This window comes from Ostrinia furnacalis, unplaced genomic scaffold (genome assembly GCF_004193835.3).
Source record: "Ostrinia furnacalis isolate ACB-3 unplaced genomic scaffold, ASM419383v2 OfSCF1110, whole genome shotgun sequence".
Taxonomy (NCBI): domain Eukaryota; kingdom Metazoa; phylum Arthropoda; class Insecta; order Lepidoptera; family Crambidae; genus Ostrinia; species Ostrinia furnacalis.
The window spans coordinates 310,063-332,976 of NW_021131349.1; the positions used below are offsets into that span (position 1 = coordinate 310,063).

A 22,914-nucleotide genomic window follows, 5' to 3' on the forward strand; every position below is an offset into this window, starting at 1 on the left:
TATCTTTTTAATGTCATACGCAAATTAAAGTGAGTAATATCCCATTCAAAATGTGCCAAGCGATGGGCAAATATTTGTCACGAAATTTTCTCATCAAAACTCTTGTCAAGTAAAGCTCACGACACACGCAATTACATTTCCATCCGAAATCTCATTTTCACCAAAAGAAAAAGCGGCACGCTTAAGCGAAACTTGGGGGGTATCCTGTCACGGCAATTTATTAACAGTATGGAAATACAGTTCATAAAACGTCGACACGTTTTATAATTCTTTAGTTAGAATATAGGCCCTTTTCTTCTATGTATTTTACGCTACCACCATAGGAACAACGTAATTATTGGCTGGCGCTAAGAAGTGGCGAAGAAACTCAGTCACCTTCGTACGTCGAAGTCGTATTCGTTGTCACTATTTTTTATTCATTTTATTAATAGCCTGTTTTATCCTAATTATTTTTACAGATTAACTGAAGCGTAATATCTCCTAACCAGGGAAAAAAACATGTTAGAGGTTTTTTTTACCCTAGTCCCACTTACGGAACCCTTAAGGGGGTGCAGCGCCGGCGAAAAACCGGTCTTTGTGGAAATCCTTGGGGGAGGCCTTTGTCCAGCAATGGACGTCTTTCGGCTGAAACGAATGAACGGCAAAGAAAGGTTGCAAGGGTTTTCTAGCCATATTAAGATATTAACTATAAAATAAGTAAAATATTTTTTCATAACAAAAGAGATACTACACTCGCGGGCAAAAGTATGGAATCACTTACATGAAGTTGTTTCCACGCGATCTTGTGTACTAACGAATTTGTTAGTAACAAAAAAAGTGACACCATTTTAAAGATTAAACTTTTAACTTTAAATTGATACCAAATTCATTTAAATCACACCAGTATTTAAAAAGATATCCATGCTGATGTAAAGAAGTAAGGAAAAAGACATGAATCAACTGTTTGATACGTCGCGAGTTGCGGCCTATTTACCCCCTATAAAAGCACGTGTTTTCGGATTTTTGCTTTCACACGTTGATCCATACACATCTCCACTTCTTTTGACATTTTACCTGGGATTCTACACCTTCAGAAGCAGCACAAATCGTTGCACTATTGCAAGAAGGGCTCAGCCAGCGGACTGTCGCACGTCAGCTCCACATAAGCAAGTCCTGGGTTTCGAAAGTTTTAAGACGCTTTCGGGAGACTGGTGGCTTTATCCCGAGACCAAATTCTGAACAGCGCCGGTGCACATCGCAGAGGGATGACCGTTTTTTCATGTCAACCTCTCTATGAAATCGTAATTTGACTGGTATCAACGTCCAGCAAGAGCTCAGAAATGTTCGTAGGATAGCTGTTAGCGAGTGGACAGTTCGTTTAAGATATAAACAATAGAATTTGACTCCAAAGAGGCCTGGCACAGGCTCAAAACTGACGGCAGGTCATCGATTAGCACGCTTTCAATTAGCTCGCACTTATTTTGATGGGAAGGCAAGTAATGGAGGCGAGTTTTGTTCTCCAATGAATGCAGATTGTGTTTGCAGTGCAGCAGTCGAAGAGGTCGGGTCTATAGGCGGCCTGGGGAGCGATTTGTGCAGTGCTGGTTCGCTGAAACAGTGGCTAATGGGGGTGGCTTGCTCGACTTCCCATCGAGATGTGTACGAGCAAATTGGAAGCGTGCTTATCGGTGACCTGCCGTCGGTTTCGAGCCAGTGGCAGGCCTTTTTGGAGTCAAATTCTATTGTTTATATCTTAGACGAACTGTTCACTCGCTAACAGCTATCCTACGAACATTTCTGAGCTCTTGCTGGACGTTGATACCAGTCAAATTACGATTTCATAGAGAGGTTGACATGAAAAAATGGTCATCCCTCTGCGATGTGCACCGGCGCTGTTCAGAACTTGGTCTCGGGATAAAGCCACCAGTCTCCCGAAAGCGTCTTAAAACTTTCGAAACCCAGGACTGGTTTATGTGGAGCTGACGTGCGACAGTCCGCTGGCTGAGCCCTTCTTGCAATAGTGCAACGATTTGTGCTGCTTCTGAAGGTGTAGAATCCCAGGTAAAGTGTCAAAAGAAGCGGAGATGTGTATGGATCAACGTGTGAAAGCAAAAATCCGAAAACACGTGCTTTTATAGGGGGTAAATAGGCCGCAACTTGCGACGTATCAAACAGTTGATTCATGTCTTTTTCCTTACTTCTTTACATCAGCATGGATATCTTTTTAAATACTGTTGTGATTTAAATGAATTTGGTATCAATTTAAAGTTAAAAGTGTAATCTTTAAAATGGTGTCACTTTTTTTGTTACTAACAAATTCGTTAGTACACAAGATCGCGTGGAAACAACTTCATGTAAGTGATTCCATACTTTTGCTCGCGAGTGTATTTGCATGCTCTGCGCTCTACACTACTCTGTAAAGGATTGACAAACACACATTTGACACTTGACAGCTACGATAAAGCATACCGCCTGATGATTTCTTCACGGCAAAGTTTTTTTTGGGAAAATCAAAAATCTCAATATTAATGCATTAATACCAAAAACGAAAAAGGGGGCGACCTTCAAAATATTCATTTAAACATTTCCATATAAAAATTATATTGCTTCATACGTTAAATTAACAAAGTTCTCGAAGAAATAAATTTTCCATATGTCTGCAATTTAAATGTTGTTTATCAATTTTTTACGTATTTATTCAAAATTTCGAAAAGGCGGCGACCTGGATCAAGGATTGGGCTACCCTACACAAGTTTCTTTGATGTATTTAATTCACTAATCGCAGAGCACTCGTGATTTAAAAACATGACAATTTTAAGAATTCTGTGCAGGACCCTCTTAACTAGAAAATATGAAAGAGTCGAAATATTCTTACGTCTCCAAGAAACTTAAAGTAAAGCTAGTTAAAACTCAACTGTTTTTGGTTCTACTCCAAAATTTCCGTGCATTATTATGGTAATTGATCTAAGGAAAGGTTCCTTTGCTTTGCCATAACGCTGTTACGAAACGAGCGGAGTACTCCAAGCAAATTAAACTGTGCGCGATGCGCATCTTAGTTAACTACAAACTACATTTAACTATCTTGAAAATACATAAACATAATTAAAGTTAGTGCTGAGATTAGTTAAGCTTTACGATTAAAATTACATGAGATAACATAATCTTTTATCACAAATTGTGTTGTGGTTGTACTTTTTCTAAATTTCCACAGCGAAAGAAACGTATTATTTACAAATTATTCAAAATAAATTAATAGTTTTGCTACTATTTTTAACAGACAGATACTATTTTTAATGGCATCATTTTTTTTTCTAAAAATGGCCGAAAAAGTTTCGAAACTTTTTCCTTAAGAGCGTTTACGCGAAGCGCGGCGNAACAAAAGAGCGCGGCTTGTTAATTTGGCGGGTGAAATTCGACTTGTGGAGTGTAATGAAAAATTTAATACTCATTTAATTTATTTACGATCGGGGGAATTTATTTGTATTTTGAAATGAAAATGTGCGTACAACATTTGCATATTATGAACTGCTTATTTTACGATTCCATGAACATTGTTAATTCAGTTATGTGAGTGAATTAAAATTTTAACTGGAAGAACATAATCGTTGAAAACAATCTTTTGCTTGGAATTTTAAAATAACTGAATCTCCTTCATTGAAGTAAAAATTCCCTAGTAATCTATCGTAAATCACGACACTTTAGGAAGTTACAAGAAATTTTAATCGTATCTAGGTAGGTACCTAAGTATGTTTTAATTTCTACACTTTCTTGCTATGCTAGATTTAATGCTTGTAGGGCACCTGCAGGTGCTGTTCGTGTAAAAAATCTCTCCGCTCAGGTACGATATTCTCTAATATTTCCAAATAAGACGTAAACAATGTGTTTTTTACTATTTAACCCTTTAACTGGTATAGATAATAATTCAGCCACTATCAGCTGTACAAAACTTAAATGTTCATAATAAACTGATGAAACTTTTTTTTCATCAGGTACAAAATACCAGCAGCTGGACGACGGGTCGCTGTACATCAGCGCGGTGAGCCCGCTGGACCGGTACAGCACGTTCCGGTGCCGCGTCCGGGACCGGATCACCGGGGTGCTCCACTCCAGCCAGTACTTTGGTAAGAGACGCTGTTTCTATCATCAGGTACAAATACCAGCAGCTCGACGACGGGTCACTGTACATCAGTGCGGTGAGCCCGCTGGACCGGTACAGCACGTTCCGGTGCCGCGTCCGGGACCGGATCACCGCGGTGCTCCACTCCAGCCAGTACTTTGGTAAGAGACGCTGTTTCTATCATCAGGTACAAATACCAGCAGCTGGACGACGGGTCACTGTACATCAGTGCGGTGAGCCCGCTGGACCGGTACAGCACGTTCCGGTGCCGCGTCCGGGACCGGATCACCGCGGTGCTCCACTCCAGCCAGTACTTTGGTAAGAGACGCTGTTTCTATCATCAGGTACAAATACCAGCAGCTGGACGACGGGTCGCTGTACATCAGCGCGGTGAGCCCGCTGGACCGGTACAGCACGTTCCGGTGCCGCGTCCGGGACCGGATCACCGGGGTGCTCCACTCCAGCCAGTACTTTGGTAAGAGACGCTGTTTCTATCATCAGGTACAAATACCAGCAGCTGGACGACGGGTCGCTGTACATCAGCGCGGTGAGCCCGCTGGACCGGTACAGCACGTTCCGGTGCCGCGTCCGGGACCGGATCACCGGGGTGCTCGACTCCTGCCAGTACTTTGGTAAGGGATACTCTTCTTTTAGCATGTAGACTGTAACCAAAACCTTCAATTGAAGTCAGAATTCATGATCTTTTTCATGCTTTAGCAGAGTAGAGTCTCACTCGTAGGACGCGACTAAGGAAGATCAGGATTCCTTAATCCGTCTGATCAGTGTGAAGTGAACAGAATCTTTTTAGGCGTATACCTATACTTTTGTGACTTCAGTTTCATATCTACATTAACCTAATATTATGACCCTTCAGCATCATCTGTTCAACGCGGACAATTTGAATATTAGAAGTAGAAAAACATTCCTTCACTAACAAACGACTACTAAAATATTGTTTTCAGTGTAAGGCTGACATTTTTAGAAAGTTATTATATTAAATTCAAAGCGCCTCCGAACTTTCATAAACTTGGCAGGCGAAGACATTTTTATGATCTCTTTTCATCCATAACCAGTTTCGTAATGTTAACACCGTCATGAACCTTGCCCTCCCGTAGATCGCGTGAAAACATTTCACATAACAATAGAGCCTTTGTGATACCTACATTGTATTCTAAGCTCGTTTATTGCGATGCTGTTACATTGTCTTAATTTATGTTTGCATTATTAATACATGCTATATTTCGCGTGTTTATTTAGTATAGTTCGCCTGAAAACTATTTTAGCGGACTAGGATCTTATATGTTCCTGATATTAAATACTAAAAAAATTGCTCAAAATAATTTCACCAAGTCTTAAGCCCTTTATAAGCCCTTTATTTAATTATACATAGAATACCAATATAATTGGGGTAAACCTATGTTCAGCAATGGATGTTCTATGGCTGTGATGATGATGATGAGAATACCAATAAAGGTTCATATTTTCCAAAATTGTTAATTTGTAAATACGCAGGCAAATAATTGCCATCGAGTATCATGGTGTCTACTCGTATTTATTTTTGGGTGCCTGGGCACACTTGCACAACAATGTGTGCTGTATCAATGTATCGTCCTTTCAACTTAAAATGCTGTCCACTGCTGAACAAAGGCCACATATATAATGCCTGTGCGACGTGCGCTATAATCTTCTTTTGTTTTGTTGTCAACAGGTCACCTAATAGTGACAGAGCCCAAAGGCGGCGTCCGGCCCCGAGTAGCCGTCGAATCCAGGACCCGGCGGGTCCAAGCCGGGCACGACATCAAACTGCCGTGTGCGGCGCACGCGTGGCCAGTGCCCAGTTACAGGTGAGAATGTCCAATATATTTATACGTTATGTGTGAATATTCGTTTAAAAAGTTTAAATTCATTAAATTTTTTACGTGTTATACACATTACTAGCGGCCGCCCGAGACTAAGTACGCGTGGACCCCGTTTTATCAATTTTATTTGAGTAAATTTTTCTATCTACAGTATTAAGAATTTCCCTCCAGGTGGCACCACAAAATTCCACTCTGTTTATGGAACCTGCCAAATTTCAAGTTTGTAGGTGTTATAGTTTCTGAGATTTCGTGATTAATCAGTGAGTGGTATGTAATATACAGGGTGTCCCAAAAACAATGGATAACCCTGTAACCATCGATAGGCCTCGCCATGGTCTCTCTAACGTCCAATTTTGACCTCAGTAAAAATATCACCGTTTTCAAGATTTTTAAGTTTTTGTGCATTTTTTTTAAATTGCCACCTGCGATTACTTTTTCTCATGCCATTTCTACAAATGAGGATACTTTTAAATCTAGTTTTTTTCCTTATTACAAGGGATAGTTGGGCTATCAAAAGAAAAGATTAAAGTTCAACAAACTAGTTTAAAAGTATGAAAATTTTAAGAAATTGCAGAGAAGAAGGAAAAATTAATTCATTGTCTTGCACTTTTGATCAGCCGTCGTGTAAAAAAAATGTAGGAAGACCATCGTGCCCATTACCTTAAAAACTTCCTTGGTTAATTGAGATTCTAAAAAGGTATCATAAGCCTATGTATTCTGTATTATGGCTACTTGAATAGCAACTAGTATGAAAACTGCAAAAATGAGTTTTTCTCGTAATAGTTAAACTAGGACTGCATAGTGGCATTAAATACAAATGGATAATTTTTAGCGTAGGAATTTTAATAAAGTAACATTTTATCATCATCATCATTTCAGCCATAGGACGTCCACTGCTGAACATAGGCCTGTACCCCAATGATTTCATAATGACCGCTTGGTAGCGGCCTGCACCCAGCACCTTCCTGCTTACCTTTATGAGGTCGTCAGTCCACTTTGTAAGTGGACGTCCTACGCAGGTGGCAATTTTCAAAAAATGCACAAAAACTTAAAAATCTTGAAAACGGTGATATTTTTACTGGGGTCAAAATTGGACGTTAGGGAGACCATGGCGAGGCCTATAGATGGTTACAGGGTTATCCATTGTTTTTGGGACACCCTGTAGATGTCGGAAATTCCGTCAATTAGCCTCGCCGTCACATACTTAATGGATTTAGGTACTCGTATGGTAGCTATACTGTAACACTAGTCTAAGTAATAGGCTTAGTATAAATTGAACTAGAGCCAATTTCGATGTGATTGAAACCCAGACATAAATTTTGCTCAAAATTCGTTTTGCCTTTATTACTAAAGTTAAAAACTGACCTACATCAAGCTCTCTATCATCAAGGACTTTAAACAGACAGAGTTGCCAACTTTTCAAACAAGTCCCATAATATTATTAAAAGCTATTTTGACATTTTTACAATCAACTGATTTCGTCAACCAATTTGTGATTTAAGTTCTCTAATTTAGCTCAGCTCGGCGGCCAAAAAACCTTTTGTTCGGATATTTACGAGTAATTCGCAAAGAGTTCCAATGTTTTATACAACTTTTTATTTAAAAAAGAGACACTGGGTTGCCATGCTGAAAATTTTCTCCGAAATTCTAAGGTAAAATCCTGACTTGGCCTAGCCGGGTAGCAAGGCCCATAATTGGCCAGTGCCCAGCTGTGGGCGCGATAATGTCCTCCATTGTTCGCGGAATAGCGACGTTTATAATTTACCCGTCCGTTCACCCATTGTTTAGGCGATGCTTTGGAGCCGCACGCCAGTAAATGGAAGCATCTGTCATGCAGACTATCCCGTCTAAAATGGGACTAACGTGCATTCACCAAAGCTTTCATAATGTAAAGAGATGGTACAAAGATCGCGCTAATGGATATCATGCTGGTTATATTCCGGCAGTTTAAATTTTGGCAGGGTGCGTCCAAGTTTCTGTCATAATCCACTTTGCTGTGAAGAACATTGCTTTGCAATACAAAACGTAAGATCTACAGGGTGGGCTAAAATTGTTTGCAGATAGCAAAGCTTGATTTCTCGAAATCTGTTCGAGGTAGGGACGCGTGAGTGATGGGAAACTGTGCATAATTGCATAAAATTTTAGTCACCATGGAACGTTTCACTGGACAACAGCGTGCTTTTTGTATAGATTTTTTTACTAAAAATTAATGAAACTATGCACAGATTCCCATCATCCACGCGTCCATATCTCGAACCGTTTTCGAGAAATCAAGCGTTGCTGCCTGCAAAAATTTTTGGTCCACCCTGTATTTTAAAATCTAAATATATTTTACTTCGTAAAATCTAAAAAAAAGATATTTCACTTGAGAAATTATATGATCTTCCTTATGTGTTCATATCTGTTGTCACTCTATCTGCCAGCTAAAAGGTTTCGCCTCTAAGCAAACACAGTGTAGCGCCTCTCGCCGGCTGTAGAAACAAGCTATGAAGCGCTTCCAGTCTTTTACCTCGGTTTTATATGTACCCAAAGGTTTTGAAAACAGCGGACTGTCTAGGTTTCACATAGCTAAAAATTTACTGTTCCTAAAATTACTTAGCCTCTAATAAAACAAAGCTACTAGATTTCAAGCCTAAAAAGTATATTATACCTAAATATACATTACATGACACCACCAGGTACAAATGCCCATCATTATCCCTCTTGGGATTTTAACCCACACAAATAACTGGCGTTGTAAAAAAATTGTATACGTGAAACAGCAATAGGCAATCGTAATTTTTTATAGGTGGTGTAATAGTATTTGAAAATTCAACCGTAACACTATTGCGTTAAAACTAAATATTTTAAAATAAACGGAACCTCGGTTTCCAGGCTACCCAATAACCGGATGATTTAATGAAATGCCCATTTTAATCTTCGCAAATGAGAAAAGTGCGCTCACTATAACCAGACGTTATGAGTTGTGAAATTTAATTACCCTTCTTCTTCTTGCTGTAGTATAATTTGTTACGATAAGTGTTCTTCACAACATTAATTTATTATAGTTTCTATTAGAGTGTTCTCCAAATTTTCATGTCGAGAAGTATTCACTGCACGATGGACCGACGAACTCAAGAGCTTAGTAGTGGTTGGATAAATAAAGTGGGTGACTGAACTACATATGTGAAGCCCCTTGAAGGCAGGATTACCACGCCATAGCCTGACATTAATGTTGATGATGATTTAGAGCACGCACAAGGGAATTTTACTATCTATACTTGGGCCCTATTCTTATGCTAATATCTTTTTAATTGCTATTTCATCATCATTACCTACAACCAAGACGTTTAACTAAGTAGTACCAATTACTCTATCTTAATCTTTGGCATTAGACTAAGAGCGTTCCTCGCAAAGTCCATCCAGAATTTTCCACAAGATAAAATCTGCAGACCAGACCGAGAACATTCAATACCTTGCGAAGTTTGAATCTTGATATACGTATTCTATTTGTATTTCTAACTTCGGCCCCAAACTCAAAGCTGTGTAGGATAACCACACGAACTAACAGACACTGTCCACATTAGTTCCGAACTTTATGTTTGCGTTGGGAACCGGTATACTGCCATAAATACAAACCGAAAGTTAACCCATTCAAATCCGGGCAAGTTATACCTGTAATAGTTATTAATTTGACTATAACTGAGGCAGTTTGGCCACTAACGAGCTATTTCGACCGTAACTAAAATTTAAGTCAACTATCACCGGGTAACGACTTGTGAAGCTTATTTCCGATATAATGGCCGATTGCGGTGGGATTTGAACTACCTGTATGCCTTTAATGTAGTAGAAAAGTTAGTTGTAATAGGACTTTACTATGCGGAAAGAACATTCATGTTTATTTATTGAATTATTTAGGAAAACCAGGGTTTTAATAATAGGCAACAAGCAAATCACTTATAGGTTCCCACAGGTAAAAAACAGTTTACATTTATTTAGGCACGTTGTCTGTACTCGTATTCTTGCTATGTCATCATCTTTTTTTAACTGTCCTACACGAGAATCAAACCAATATCCAAATCAAACCTCTACTAACAACACTTCACCAAAATTCTGGAGAAATAAGTAAACGAAAGGTATTACCTACGAGTTACTGGAGTTAAAGAATATAGTCGTAATTAACATAAAAAATAACAATACCTTCGCATCTCTAGTAAAGGGTGTAGAATCTACGTTTCTCTACAAAGAATAACTAAGGCGAGAGCTTACTGACGGCGCCATAAACTTTCATACCCAGCCATAGTCAGGAAACCTTTTTGAATGCAAATGTCCCGCTGCATTTCAACTCCTTTCAAAACTATTTCTAAAAGGGACCTAACACTAAGAACATTGAGGATATTCGTCGTATAACCATTTCATTTTCCCCGGAATTTCGCATAAGATTGTTTTCTTGTAGTTTGCGCGAAACAATGTAAGCCCCAAGATTGCAAATTGTGACACAATTTACTTTAAATTGTTTGTTGTGAGTAAGTTTTAACCGAGCTAAGGTTAAAACTTTATCAAGCTTGTTTAGTGTTGTTTACCCACTGTAATAATATTTTGTAATCTACTAACTTAAAATGGAAGTACCAAACTCATTCTTAATAATAATAATAAGTACTTAGTGAATTCTTTGATCACTTTCAGGTCTACCCTAGTCTTAATTTAGAATATTGAAAGCCCTTTAGTCAAAATAATACTACGCAAACGACTTTATGCTCATTATTAACCTCCTAAACCTAAATCCAACTCGATTCGTTAAATTTTCAGGACAATTTCGTGCTTTCATATAATAATTTCCATTGTTCATTTTACAAAATGAGCAGTAGGATTGATATCTTACTTGTTTATTAACACGGTATAAAGTAATTACATTCTCTACACCCATATTTGCAATTAGTTCTGTAACAGCCAAGTCAGCTAGCAAGTTTAATTTCTTGGGCGTGAAGTATAATAGCTCACAGTAAATAAACCTTTAATAAAACTGTACTAAGAAAACGGATCGTAATTCTTTAGCAGATTTCCTCCAACTTCTGCAAAATGAGCTTTAATGTGGTATTATAAATCGTCAAAAGGAAATTATAACAAGCAACTTATTTCGTTCTCTCTGAAAGTATGAAACTGACCGTTTTCATCGAACAGAATTTAATATTTCAAGTAAGTAAATCAAATTGCTTTTAATGAAACTAAAAATGAAAAAATTAATAATTAATTATTGATAGTGTTCTACCAGTTCTATTAATTGGATCTTGTTCCTATGGCGCTAGATAACGGTTATAAGTAACTTACTTTATGAATTAGTATTAGAATATACTCGTAGGTAAACTATAACTCCATACGACTATTAACTCATTAATTTCATATACACTAACATTTAATTTTACAATAACTTGAATTGTTATTCCGTGAGTAAGGTCATCGTAAAATATAAATGATAATTTCATGAAAACGTTAGAAAGTTAATAAGATTATTAAGATCACGATAAAGTAGGATAGGATTCCGACAACGATAGGATTATACAAGTCGAAGGATCGTGCCCTGCAGTGAAATGGCAGCTTCACAGAAGCAGCAGGCAGTACAAACTTTAAGTAACTTGTATAACTGTAATTCTGCTTCATTTTCTTCAGAATGCTAAACCTTTTACAGTAATTTATGCTACTTTAAATTAAAACTTAAAATTAAGCCTTTGTAAAGCTTTGTATCAACACGAATCACATACCATTTCGTGCATAATATCATGCGATGACTTGAAACGATGATACTAAAGGTTCAGCGTTCAGTTTAAATCAGTAAGATTGCCATCGCGCACGCGGACTACTCGTGTTGGTTTAGCTGAACCTTTAAAGCTAATTAGATAAGCGTAATTTACTTCCCTACTTATTTGGTCCACTTACTTAGGCTTAGGTCTGCAGATTTTTGGGCGTTACAGTCAAAGATATCCATATCCCTCAACAATTTAACTTTATTTTCTAATTCTCCATTACTTTCCCCAGGTGGTTTCGTGACCACCACGAGCAGCTGGTGGCCATAGAGAAGACGTCTCTGTGGGAGCGAGCGCGGCTCCTCGGCGGCGGTCTGCTCAGTATCCAGGCGGTCAGGCGGGAAGACGCCGGCCGCTTCGTGTGCTGGCTCAATAACACCGCGGGGGGAGAGTCCGTACACTTCACAGTTATTGTCACAGGTAAGGAATGGTCAATAACCCAGCTGGTGGCCATAGAGAAGACGTCTCTGTGGGAGCGAGCGCGGCTCCTCGGCGGTGGTCTACTTAGCATCCAAGCGGTCAGGCGGGAAGACGCCGGCCGCTTCGTGTGCTGGCTCAACAATACCGCGGGCGGAGAGTCCGTGCACTTCACAGTGATTGTCACAGGTAAGGAACAGTCAATGACTCAGCTGGTAGCCATAGAGAAGACGTCTCTGTGGGAGCGAGCGCGGCTCCTCGGCGGCGGTCTGCTCAGTATCCAGGCGGTCAGGCGGGAAGACGCCGGCCGCTTCGTGTGCTGGCTCAATAACACCGCGGGGGGAGAATCCGTACACTTCACAGTTATTGTCACAGGTAAGGAATGGTCAATAACCCAGCTGGTGGCCATAGAGAAGACGTCTCTGTGGGAGCGAGCGCGGCTCCTCGGCGGTGGTCTACTTAGCATCCAAGCGGTCAGGCGGGAAGACGCCGGCCGCTTCGTGTGCTGGCTCAATAATACCGCGGGCGGAGAGTCCGTGCACTTCACAGTGATTGTCACAGGTAAGGAACAGTCAATAACCCAGCTGGTGGCCATAGAGAAGACGTCTCTGTGGGAGCGAGCGCGGCTCCTTGGCAGTGGTTTGCTTAGCATCCAAGCGGTCAGGCGGAAAGACGCCGGCCGCTTCGTGTGCTGGCTCAACAACACCGCGGGCGGAGAGTCCGTACACTTCACAGTGATTGTCACAGGTAAGAAACAGTCAATGACGCAGGTGGTGGCCATAGAGAAGAGAACAGGTAAAGAACCTAACACAACACTAAAACACTGACCTACAAATATCTTATAGTGACAACTAGCTGACCCGGCGAACTTTGTTCCGCCTTAATGGCAATAAATAAGCAGACTTTTTTTTATTTCGAACGGGATAAAAAGTATCCTATGTCCTTCTCCTGGCTCTAAACTACCTCCCTGACAATTTTCAGCTAAATCGGTTCAGCCGTTCTTGAATTATAAGCGAAGTAACTAACACGACTTTCTTTTAGTGGCCATAGAGAAGAGAACAGGTAAAGAACCTAACACAACACTAAAACACTGACCTACAAATATCTTATAGTGACAACTAGCTGACCCGGCGAACTTTGTTCCGCCTTAATGGCAATAAATAAGCAGACTTTTTTTTTTATTTCGAACGGGATAAAAAGTGTCCTATGTCCTTCTCCTAGCTCTAAACTACCTCCCTGACAATTTTCAGCTAAATCGGTTCAGCCGTTCTTGAATTATAAGCGAAGTAACTAACACGACTTTCTTTTATATATATAGATTGAGTTGTCCTGTACATAAAAAGGAAAAACAAATAATAACGAAAGTGAAATAATTGAAGATATCTACTGACAGACACCAAGGAAGCAACCTGAGATGTCGAGTGAGAAAAATGCACTACTTACCTAGTTATACTGAGAACTGTTGTTAGTTAAGAAGACGCTTGAAAATATTACTCACGTAGCACGTAATTTGTTGGATATGCATCCCTTTCCTTAATTAAGTTACTAACATCAACATTCCTCTTCGTATTCGTTGACTTTTCTGTTTTCCTCTTATCATTCGAATGCAGATATTGACTTTCTAGACACGTAAATGCATACTTTTTTCCATTACTGTCTTGAAATTAATATTCTAGTCCGTAGCAAACTTAATTAAAAAGATCTACGATCTCAAAGTATCAGTTTCTGTTTCTAGCTCTAGGTATCTTAATAAATCTTTGATACAATCTAGGATGAAGTTAAATACTTATTATATTTTGCTTAAGTTAAAAATAACAGAGAGATCTTTCTGTTTAGAAACTTTTGTTAGGCATCTAAACAAAAATGATTTGACTCTATTTTGACGGTTATAACATAAAGCAGTCTCGAATACCAAATGAATAACAATAAAATAGTAGTCCGAAATAGCCTATATCCCGATTTAACTGCCTACTATCTATCATCGCGAACATAACATTTGATATAGGTACAGCCTATTACATTTTATTACGTTTGTTCCAGAACCAATATCCGTCCGAATTAAACCCGAGATATTAAGAACAAAAGCAAACTCTGACATAAACTTCGAGTGCAAAGTGTCAGGACACCCGATAGAAATTATTTACTGGGTGCACGACGCCAGCGTGGTCAAGTCCAGCGAGAGAGTCAAGGTGTCAGAGGACGGCCTAAGATTACATATCAGGAACGCGCAGAAGGATGACCAAGGCATCTATCAGTGCTTCGCGAGTAACTCCAGGGATCAGGCATATGGATTGTCTGAATTTGTCATAAATGGTACGTGTACTTTAGATGAATAAGCTTTGATAATTTTCTCCAACAGCTACACTAATCATCGTGAGAACTTAGGAGTGAAATGTATGAATAGTGAGCCATATGTTTCTCCAGCATATGTTCTCTCACGTAAATTAGCACAAACTACGAACAACCATCAAAGTTTCAACTTTCTCTTATGTAATTTCACATGTGTATGCCAGCTTGGCTACATTTTATTTCGTTTTACTTTTTTTCTCACGTTAAAGACTACGATCACGTGGAATCTTAGGTCTAGGAACACGTAGGAACTTGTACCTAAATGTAAGGCCAGCTATCCTCGATTTTCCCCAGTCTTCCTTTGAGTGCCTTTATGCAAAGAAGTGTCGGAAACGCTCAAAGGGCTAATTGATGACCGCAGCGCTGCGTCAGTTTATTGAATACTGCATTTTTGCATTATGAATGGCATATATTTTCTAGTGAATACTAATGACTAGCGTATTTCTCGTAATTTAAAAACATTGACATTATTTTGTTAACATTTTTATTGTATTTTTGGGCGTCCCTTGGTATTTAATAAGACCCTAACACTTTTTAAAGTACAGCAGTTTTTAAAGCTATATGAAAGTAAAAGTATTGAATGTGAAAGTATTTCAACTTTTCAATACCATTTTGTTCAAAGTTCTGTCTATAACTTTATCCTCTCTAATGTTTTCAAAAAATACTTTTCATTTAAAGTTTTTAGTTTCATACCAAAACTGTGTAGGTAGGTATTGAACATCATATCATTGCGTCTTATGTCTTTTAACTTACAAGATCGTTTTCTATCATACAAGATCTGTTCGAAGAATTTCCTAACGTTGCTTTTATACTTTTTATACTAACCACATTTCCCTGGGCGGCGCTTCCTAGCCCCTTTGTGAGCTAGGGCGGCTAGGGCACGTCACCGCAGCGCTCGTTACAGGCTGGATCGCATGTCTGTAGTTTTATTTCAGTCAACAAACAGACATCAGAAATCACTCTTATTACAACTGCTTAAGATGCAGAAATGGAGTTTGATGTGCCGTCAACTGTACTTATACACAAAAAAGTACAGGACCAACGTTTCTATTAGTTAGGTCGGACTTGTAGCGGCTATTTGAGTTCATGTGCCCTTAAATAATGTGCTATTATGAGTCAAATTCCACTCACAAGCCAGGATATTAATAAAAATGTACTTGCGTTACATTCGTTATTGTAGTAAGCTTCCTTTTAGTAAGTACTAACTACTAAGTAAGCTCACATTTTTACTTTCCAGGTTTAAAGATTTAAACTCTCTCATAATCCTGCGCATTTACAGCACCTGCAGAACATTACACTGTTCATATAAAATCAAATTCTAAAAATTCCACTCCTGCCACGCTCCATTTGATAGGCGAGCCGGCGTTCAGTGAAATACGCTAACCTGAGTTTTAGTCTGAACTGGTATCCTCCGAAATATCCCATTTCCTGAATAATTTTCCTCCGAATATTACTCTCTGAGGTAGTGTTTGGAGAATCGAGAACCTTTCGAGGCGAACCTCATATTGTATATTTGTTGTAACGCAAATTGCCCAAATATAATGCTTGGAAGCATCATTGAGATAATTTATTGCCTGTTCGGAATTCAATTGGGAACATTTATCGGTACAAAGCTATCGATTTGTTTGCTACAAATATTATGAAAGGAGCCTTTGCACGCAGCTTCATCCGAAAATCTTTTTTGCGCGTCTTGCGATCACACGCATTTAATTTCATAGTAAAAGCTTAATTAAAAATGTTCACAGCCTTTATTTACCTAAGTATTTTTTGTAATTGCTTAATTACCAATTTGGGATTAAAAATTCAAGAAACAAAATACTTGATCAATGAAAATTATGAAAAATTAAACAGCGCCCCCTAGGGCGGCTTTAATATAGAGGGCGCTGTTTAATTTTTCATACAAAATTTTTCGATGACACTTTGAATACGCAACGAAACGAACTCGAAAGTTTTTCCTACTAGAGGTACTGATATACTCACTTCTATTCGTTAACCAATTCCTATTATCACGTTATGGCGTAGTCAAGCGCAAAGTCATAGGTGCAACTGCCGAAAAATCATAGGAGCAAGTGGGATATAGGTACAATTTAGAGAACTACATACATAGGGTACTGTTTATGAAACATACATAATAAAATTTATGCAAGCAGAGATAATAAATGTTGAAAAGCTTGTGTGTATTAAATATTAAATCAAGATGTAGTGGGACTACACACACAGGCGCCTTGCGTAAATAACACCCGTGTTTGTATGCACTGCAGATCTGCGAGTCAATATTGCAATGCAGCCTATCATCTTCTGAATTTCCTTGTAAACAGCTTTCACAGCTCTTGTTTTGGTCTAACTCTATTTCTGAACGAGTTTATTTTCTTGTTTGTATTTGTTTCGTCTTATTGTTATGATTCCGATTTATCCAATCAGAATCGGAAAACATTTTTTGTTGTTCTCTGAAATAGGTATACAGGGTGTGTAAGAGATATATTGAAGATCAATTCATAATTGGATCAAAATGATGTTATTTAGACGTTCTTCCCAGACGAAAGCCATAAATTTGTTTATTTACTCCTCAATTCTCCTCAAAGACACTTTAGGGCGTTATGAATTAAATTAGTCGCCCACACAGTTGGCAGTAGGATGAGATATAATTTAAAAAGTAACAATAACACGAGATTGCCGAAATGAAAATCTAGTTTTCAATTATGAAGTTATTTCCTAAACCGTCCACTAATTTTTACTAAGGTATCTTCCTATCAGTTGGACAAGTAACAAAAGCAATACATTGAAACCAAAGATAGGAAAGTGCAAGTTTTCAAATCTTGACATAATAAAGATCAGAAATAGCAAGTGCTTAACAGCTGACGCGATGCTCTCACCTAACTACTTGGATACTCCGTTTTCTGGTATAAAAACGTCGTTGACCGTTCTGGTCGACAAAGTAATCTAGAAACGTATTCTACCCACAGTTCTTATTCCCATTTAGCGTGGTATTTGCGGAGAGCTGGTCTATAGGGGATGTTTGCAGTGGCCGAGGGCCGGCGCGCTTCGGGCATCTGGTCTACAACTTCGTATGCGCAACACATGCATACGATGCGATTTATGGCTGCTAGATATTTTGATTTATCTAGGGTTTGTCGTTGGAATGTATCAAAAACAATAAGCAAAACGTTGTTGTGATTGAGGTTCGAAAAACTGCTAAAATGTCCAGATTTTTGCAGGACTTTTCATTTGTTATGGTAGGTCCTAAACAGAGACGTTTTACGTGATTTCTACTAAACTTAATTTTCACGCACACCCAGTATAATTACTAGTATAATACAAATTAATATCATCTAAGTGACCACAGCCTATAAAAACTCCTAACTAGTTCATATTCTACCTAATGGTTAAGTATTCTACCTGAATTTCTTAAGCCTCACATTCATTACGGTACAAATATCGCACTAAACTTTTCTCATCTTAAAGTCGAACAAAATCACCCGAAGTCATGTCCCCATCTGACAACACGTGGCACAAGATATTTATCCTCTAATGAACCCCAAGCTTAATCCGTGTATTCTAAAAGAATTGTATTTGCAGCGACCGAGGGCCGGCGAACAGTGGGCAATAGGTCCCGGCGAACGCCGTATGCACGAAGCGCGCACGCACACGACGCTGACTGGAACTTCACTGGGACTAGAGGTACGTAAAAAGAATTCTAAAAACAGCTTTTGTACATTTTAAGTGCAAGGAGTAACAGTCCAAAACAGACACATTTTTTGCATAATAGAGCCGATTTTGCAACTAAGATGGCATAGTTTTTAGCTTGACTTACTGTTGTCTGAACATAGATGCGGAAAGTCCAGATTGAACTACACAGAAACACATTTATTTGTGTTTATCAAGCTCTATTATTATTTTTTTTTAAAGTAGGTAAATCAGGAGAAACTCTCTGGAGTCATCTGGGCTTATTGTTTATGGAATAAATGACTATAACTATGACTATACCCTGAACAAAATTTTATCAGTGCGCAATTACGTATTCTGTACTTCTGTGACCCATAAAGTTCAAATAATAAATTTATGATAAATTAATGTTTTATTGGAACAGGAATTTACAACAAAAAGTTTCCTATCTAAATATGAAGGTTACAAATTAGATAAGATTTGTTACAATATTTATCAAGTTAATGTTCTCAATTATAGCCAACTTTGTCGAAGTTTAAGCAATACAATTTAAAACTTTAGAATCTTAATGAGATTTATGTCAATAACAACCGGCATATTTTATAATAACGTTTAATTTTCCTTAGCTGTTTGTTTATAATACCATCTAAACTTCAAATGTGTGATAGAGATCATCAAACAAATTAAAATTAGAACTAGGTCAGGCTCGAATGAAAGTTAAAATAGGCTTAGTCCGTAACTGTGATAACATTATACCTACGCATGCATTTGTGCATCACGTGAACACCACATTATCCTCTCCCTCCTTCATAAAATATTTAAAAGTCCATTTTTAAACGCGGATCCGCTGCAGCTATTAGAGTCAGCTCTTCAGCTCAAACAAAGAGCCTCAGTGACGCTCGCCTGCCGCGGGCACATCAACCACGCTAAATACTATGCGCTGCACCCACCAATTAAGATCTTATCTGCAGCTGTATAAGGTCGGTTTTCCGCATCCCCCCCATGAAATATAAGCCGCTTTGTTTCATTATTAATTCGTTCCCCGCTATTTGGTGTCGCTGCTCTCGGGTGAGTCGAGCCGGGTGGGGTACGCTCAACTACTTATTATTGCGCCGAAAATTTCTTCTTCCATATTTTTCAGATTATCGCTAAGTACCAGTAGATAACGGATATGGTTGTGAGCTAAACGGAACGCAGTTTTGTAATATACTTAATTTATTTCTTTTAAAATAAGTCGGTCATATTGTCATATCAAATACTTGTGGAAGATAACAAGTTTAATAACAGAGTTATGTTTCTTTAAGTAACTTAGCTAGTATATTATATTCCCGTAGGAAATCGATGAGACTCAAGAATTAATATCATAAAACAATACATAGCAAACCTTTTTACATTTTATTGAAGCAGTCAGTATATTTCGACTAATTTGATATCCTATTTGCAAGTTTTCTGATAAATTTTTCCATTAACAGAATCTTTGAACCTATTGTAAAACACAAAAATGTTTTTAAGATTTCGCCATTCAACTCCAAAAAGTTTAAAGACTCGCGAAGTTGTTAAACGAAGTCGAGGGGAGCAGAATTGGCTGAGTCGATAGATAATACAAGTGGCTGACCTGCCGCTAACAAGGCTCATTTGTTCCCGTCGCCGCAACTCGGCCAGACGCGAAACGACTTCTTGCCTCTACTACGGGTCTGGTACTCATTTTATTGATGAAAAGTAGGAAATTGTTAAACAAAGTAAAAATNATAAAAATGTATTTACTCACCTTATAACATTTGGTCGAACTTCTATTAACAAAAGGCGCATTTGTTCCCGTCACCGCAACTCGGCCAGACGCGAAACGACTTCTTGCCTCTACTACGGGTCTGGCACTCATTTTATTGATGAAAAGCATGAAATTGTTAAACAAAGTAAAAATCTATTCACTCAGCTTAAAACATTTGGTCGAACTGCTTTTAAAAAATGGCGATTTATTCCTGTCGCCGTAACTCGGCCAGACGCGAAACGACTTCTTGCCTCTACTATGGGTCTGGTACTCATTTTATTGATAAAAATCACGATGTCGTTGAACAAAGTACTAGCGAGTAAGACTCAATTGATTTCCCACTTAATACATTAGGCCGAACTGCTGTTATCAAGTCGCCGCTACTCGGCAAGTGGCGAACCGACTTACCTCTACTACGAGTCTAATATTCATTCTTTCGAAATAAAATATTAGTAATTTGCATTGCACAAAATTAGTAATAGTCCCGTCGACTCCTCTTACTAAGCTAAAATATGGTTGAGGTGCGAGTGGGTTCACCACAACAGTTCAACTCGGCGGCGGGGTTCGAACCAGTGTGGATCTCAAGTCGGCCAGTCCGACACCTTCACCGTTTGGAGCTTCTTTTAATGATGAAAAGCCAAAAATTTTTAAACAAAAGAGCAATTGACTCGCAACAATATGGCCAAACTGCTGTTAACAAGTCTCATTTTATTCTAGTCATCGCAACTCCACAAAACTTCTTGTCTCTACCTCTAGAGAAAAAGTACTAAGACTCGCAAAGTTCTATAACGCAATCAAAGTAAGTAAGAATCAGTTGACTCGTCACACAATACATTAAGTAGCTGATTTGCCACTAATACGCCTCATTTACTCGCATCGACTGCTTGCCTCTACCATGAGTCTAGTCCTTTAGTATACAAAAAGTGCTAACAAATTGACTGATTCGACACATAATACTTTCAAGTGGCGCGAAGCTTAGAAGGAAACGTTATTTGTTCCTGTCTCAGAAACTCGGTCAAGAGAGATATAAGAGTTCTTGGCTTCATTGTACGATTTAGGGTATACAATCACACTCTTCTTTTTTAACCGACTTCGAAAAAGGGAGAGGTTATGGCAGATCTTCTGTGTGATATTTAGAATATTTACATAAATTATACTACTTACGAGTGCAACTAAAATAACGATACTGGCAAAAAAAACATCATAATATCCTACAAACGGCTTTCCCAATTATTTCAGACATGAATATAAAACGTAAACCAATAGTAGGGTAGTTTATTGATATCCAACTCGAGACAGGTCGGCCGGGTATCGACTACCTGAGCCACGACACCGGATCGATCTCTCCAATGAATGAACATGAAACGGCTGAAACTATGTACCCTTACACTACATTGATTGCACGCTATTACTTTACAGGACTGAATTTCTGCCTCATTAAACCTTTTTATTAATTGTCTAGTACCTATTTAAAATAGGAATTGAAATTATGCTTCCAAGCGGCAAGAAATGTAAAATTAAAAAGTTGTCTTAGGAACGCCAGTAATAAAATAAGACTAAGAAAATTTTCTCTAAATTGACGCTTTTTATTTTCAACAAAGAATACCTAATCCAGTATCCAGCTGATATTCGCTAACCTACTTTAGTCTTAAACCCTCTTGTTACACTGTCGCTGTACGCATAGTTAAACTTTTTGTTATCACTGCTCATCTAAATCCTGCCGAACAAAAACCCGTATCCTCGGCAAAGCAAATATCCCAGGATAATGTGCTCTCTAATGAAGGGACAAGGGCCACTTTATTATTACATTTCGTCGACCCGGTCGCACGGCGCCCACGGGAAAACTACACATAAATTTGATCCACTCTTTATTGCACCATTTATAATGTGGCATAAAAACTTGTGCCACTTTTACAGCGTGGTGCAGATTTTTTGTTTTTACTCCAGCCAATAAAATGCAATGAGCAGAAAAATGCCACGTTTTAAACGAGAGGTCGTGTTCCATCTTTTACCCGTATCACGCGTGAACTGAAAAAGGTACAACTACTAAAATATGTAAAGTGTTTGAGCATTGAAATTATATTATAGGTACTAGACTAAAATACTTTTCTACCCAATACCTTGAGTTCAGTGAACATTCCAGTCTCTATTCTTATCTGAAGGTTTTTCTGATATTTTATTCAGTCGATCACCTTCTTTTATCTGTGCAAATATTATGTGAATTTATGAGTGTTAGGGCAATACTCGTACAATTGAAAAGGTAACATTAATATCATTTTATCAATTCTTCTTCAATTTTAGCAATTTTATTGTGGTAGGTATAATTATAAAACAAGGCTTATACTAGCTTTGGAAGCAACTATTATAAACTGGTAGTATTTAGGTACATTAAACTACGCTAATACCTCTAGAGTTACGACTAGGCTTTTCTCTAAGCCCTTTTTGTAAGGGTTTTAAAAATACGATAATGCCCGTTTCATTACAAAACAACCAAAGGAATTAAACGGACAAGTGTGAAAGGAGGATTTTATAACAGAGGTCAGAGGTTAATTTTGCTAAGCCGCCGCAAATCTCCTTTTCATTAAGTGAAGCCGCCTATTTGACACGTCACCTTTAATATTCAAAATTAACCTGATATCCGACGCTGCGTTATACAGGATGACATTGCAAGGTGTTGCTAACTTTTTATAATAAGCTCTATAGACAACTAGCGGCCGCCCGCGACTTCGTACGCGTGGACCCCGTTTTACCACCTTAGGGGTCGTTTCGTAAAATTCGTTCTTAGCGGATGTCCACACCTTACAAGGTCCACACCTTATCAAACAAGTTTGTAGGTGTTATAGTTTCTGTGTTACAATATGGCTTTATCGTAGTAATTATTTTTAATCGTAATACCTTACGTTATAAAGGCTAAGGCTTATATTCACGCGCTGTCATAACTATTAGGTAACTGTAGTGGAAATATAATATTTTAAACTATTA

At 38.4% G+C, this 22,914-nt stretch overlaps 1 protein-coding gene across 1 annotated transcript in view; it reads left to right on the forward strand.

Moving 5' to 3' along the window:
* Dscam4 (Down syndrome cell adhesion molecule 4) overlaps window positions 1–22,914 on the forward strand; it is a 244,667-nt gene that overhangs the window by 175,121 nt on the left and 46,632 nt on the right. The window contains 7 exon segments of the mRNA XM_028302377.1: window positions 3,969–4,092; window positions 4,127–4,249; window positions 4,441–4,571; window positions 5,805–5,940; window positions 11,968–12,155; window positions 14,193–14,465; window positions 18,078–18,179. Of these exon segments, the coding sequence (XP_028158178.1) occupies window positions 3,969–4,092; window positions 4,127–4,249; window positions 4,441–4,571; window positions 5,805–5,940; window positions 11,968–12,155; window positions 14,193–14,465; window positions 18,078–18,179 (1,077 nt within the window).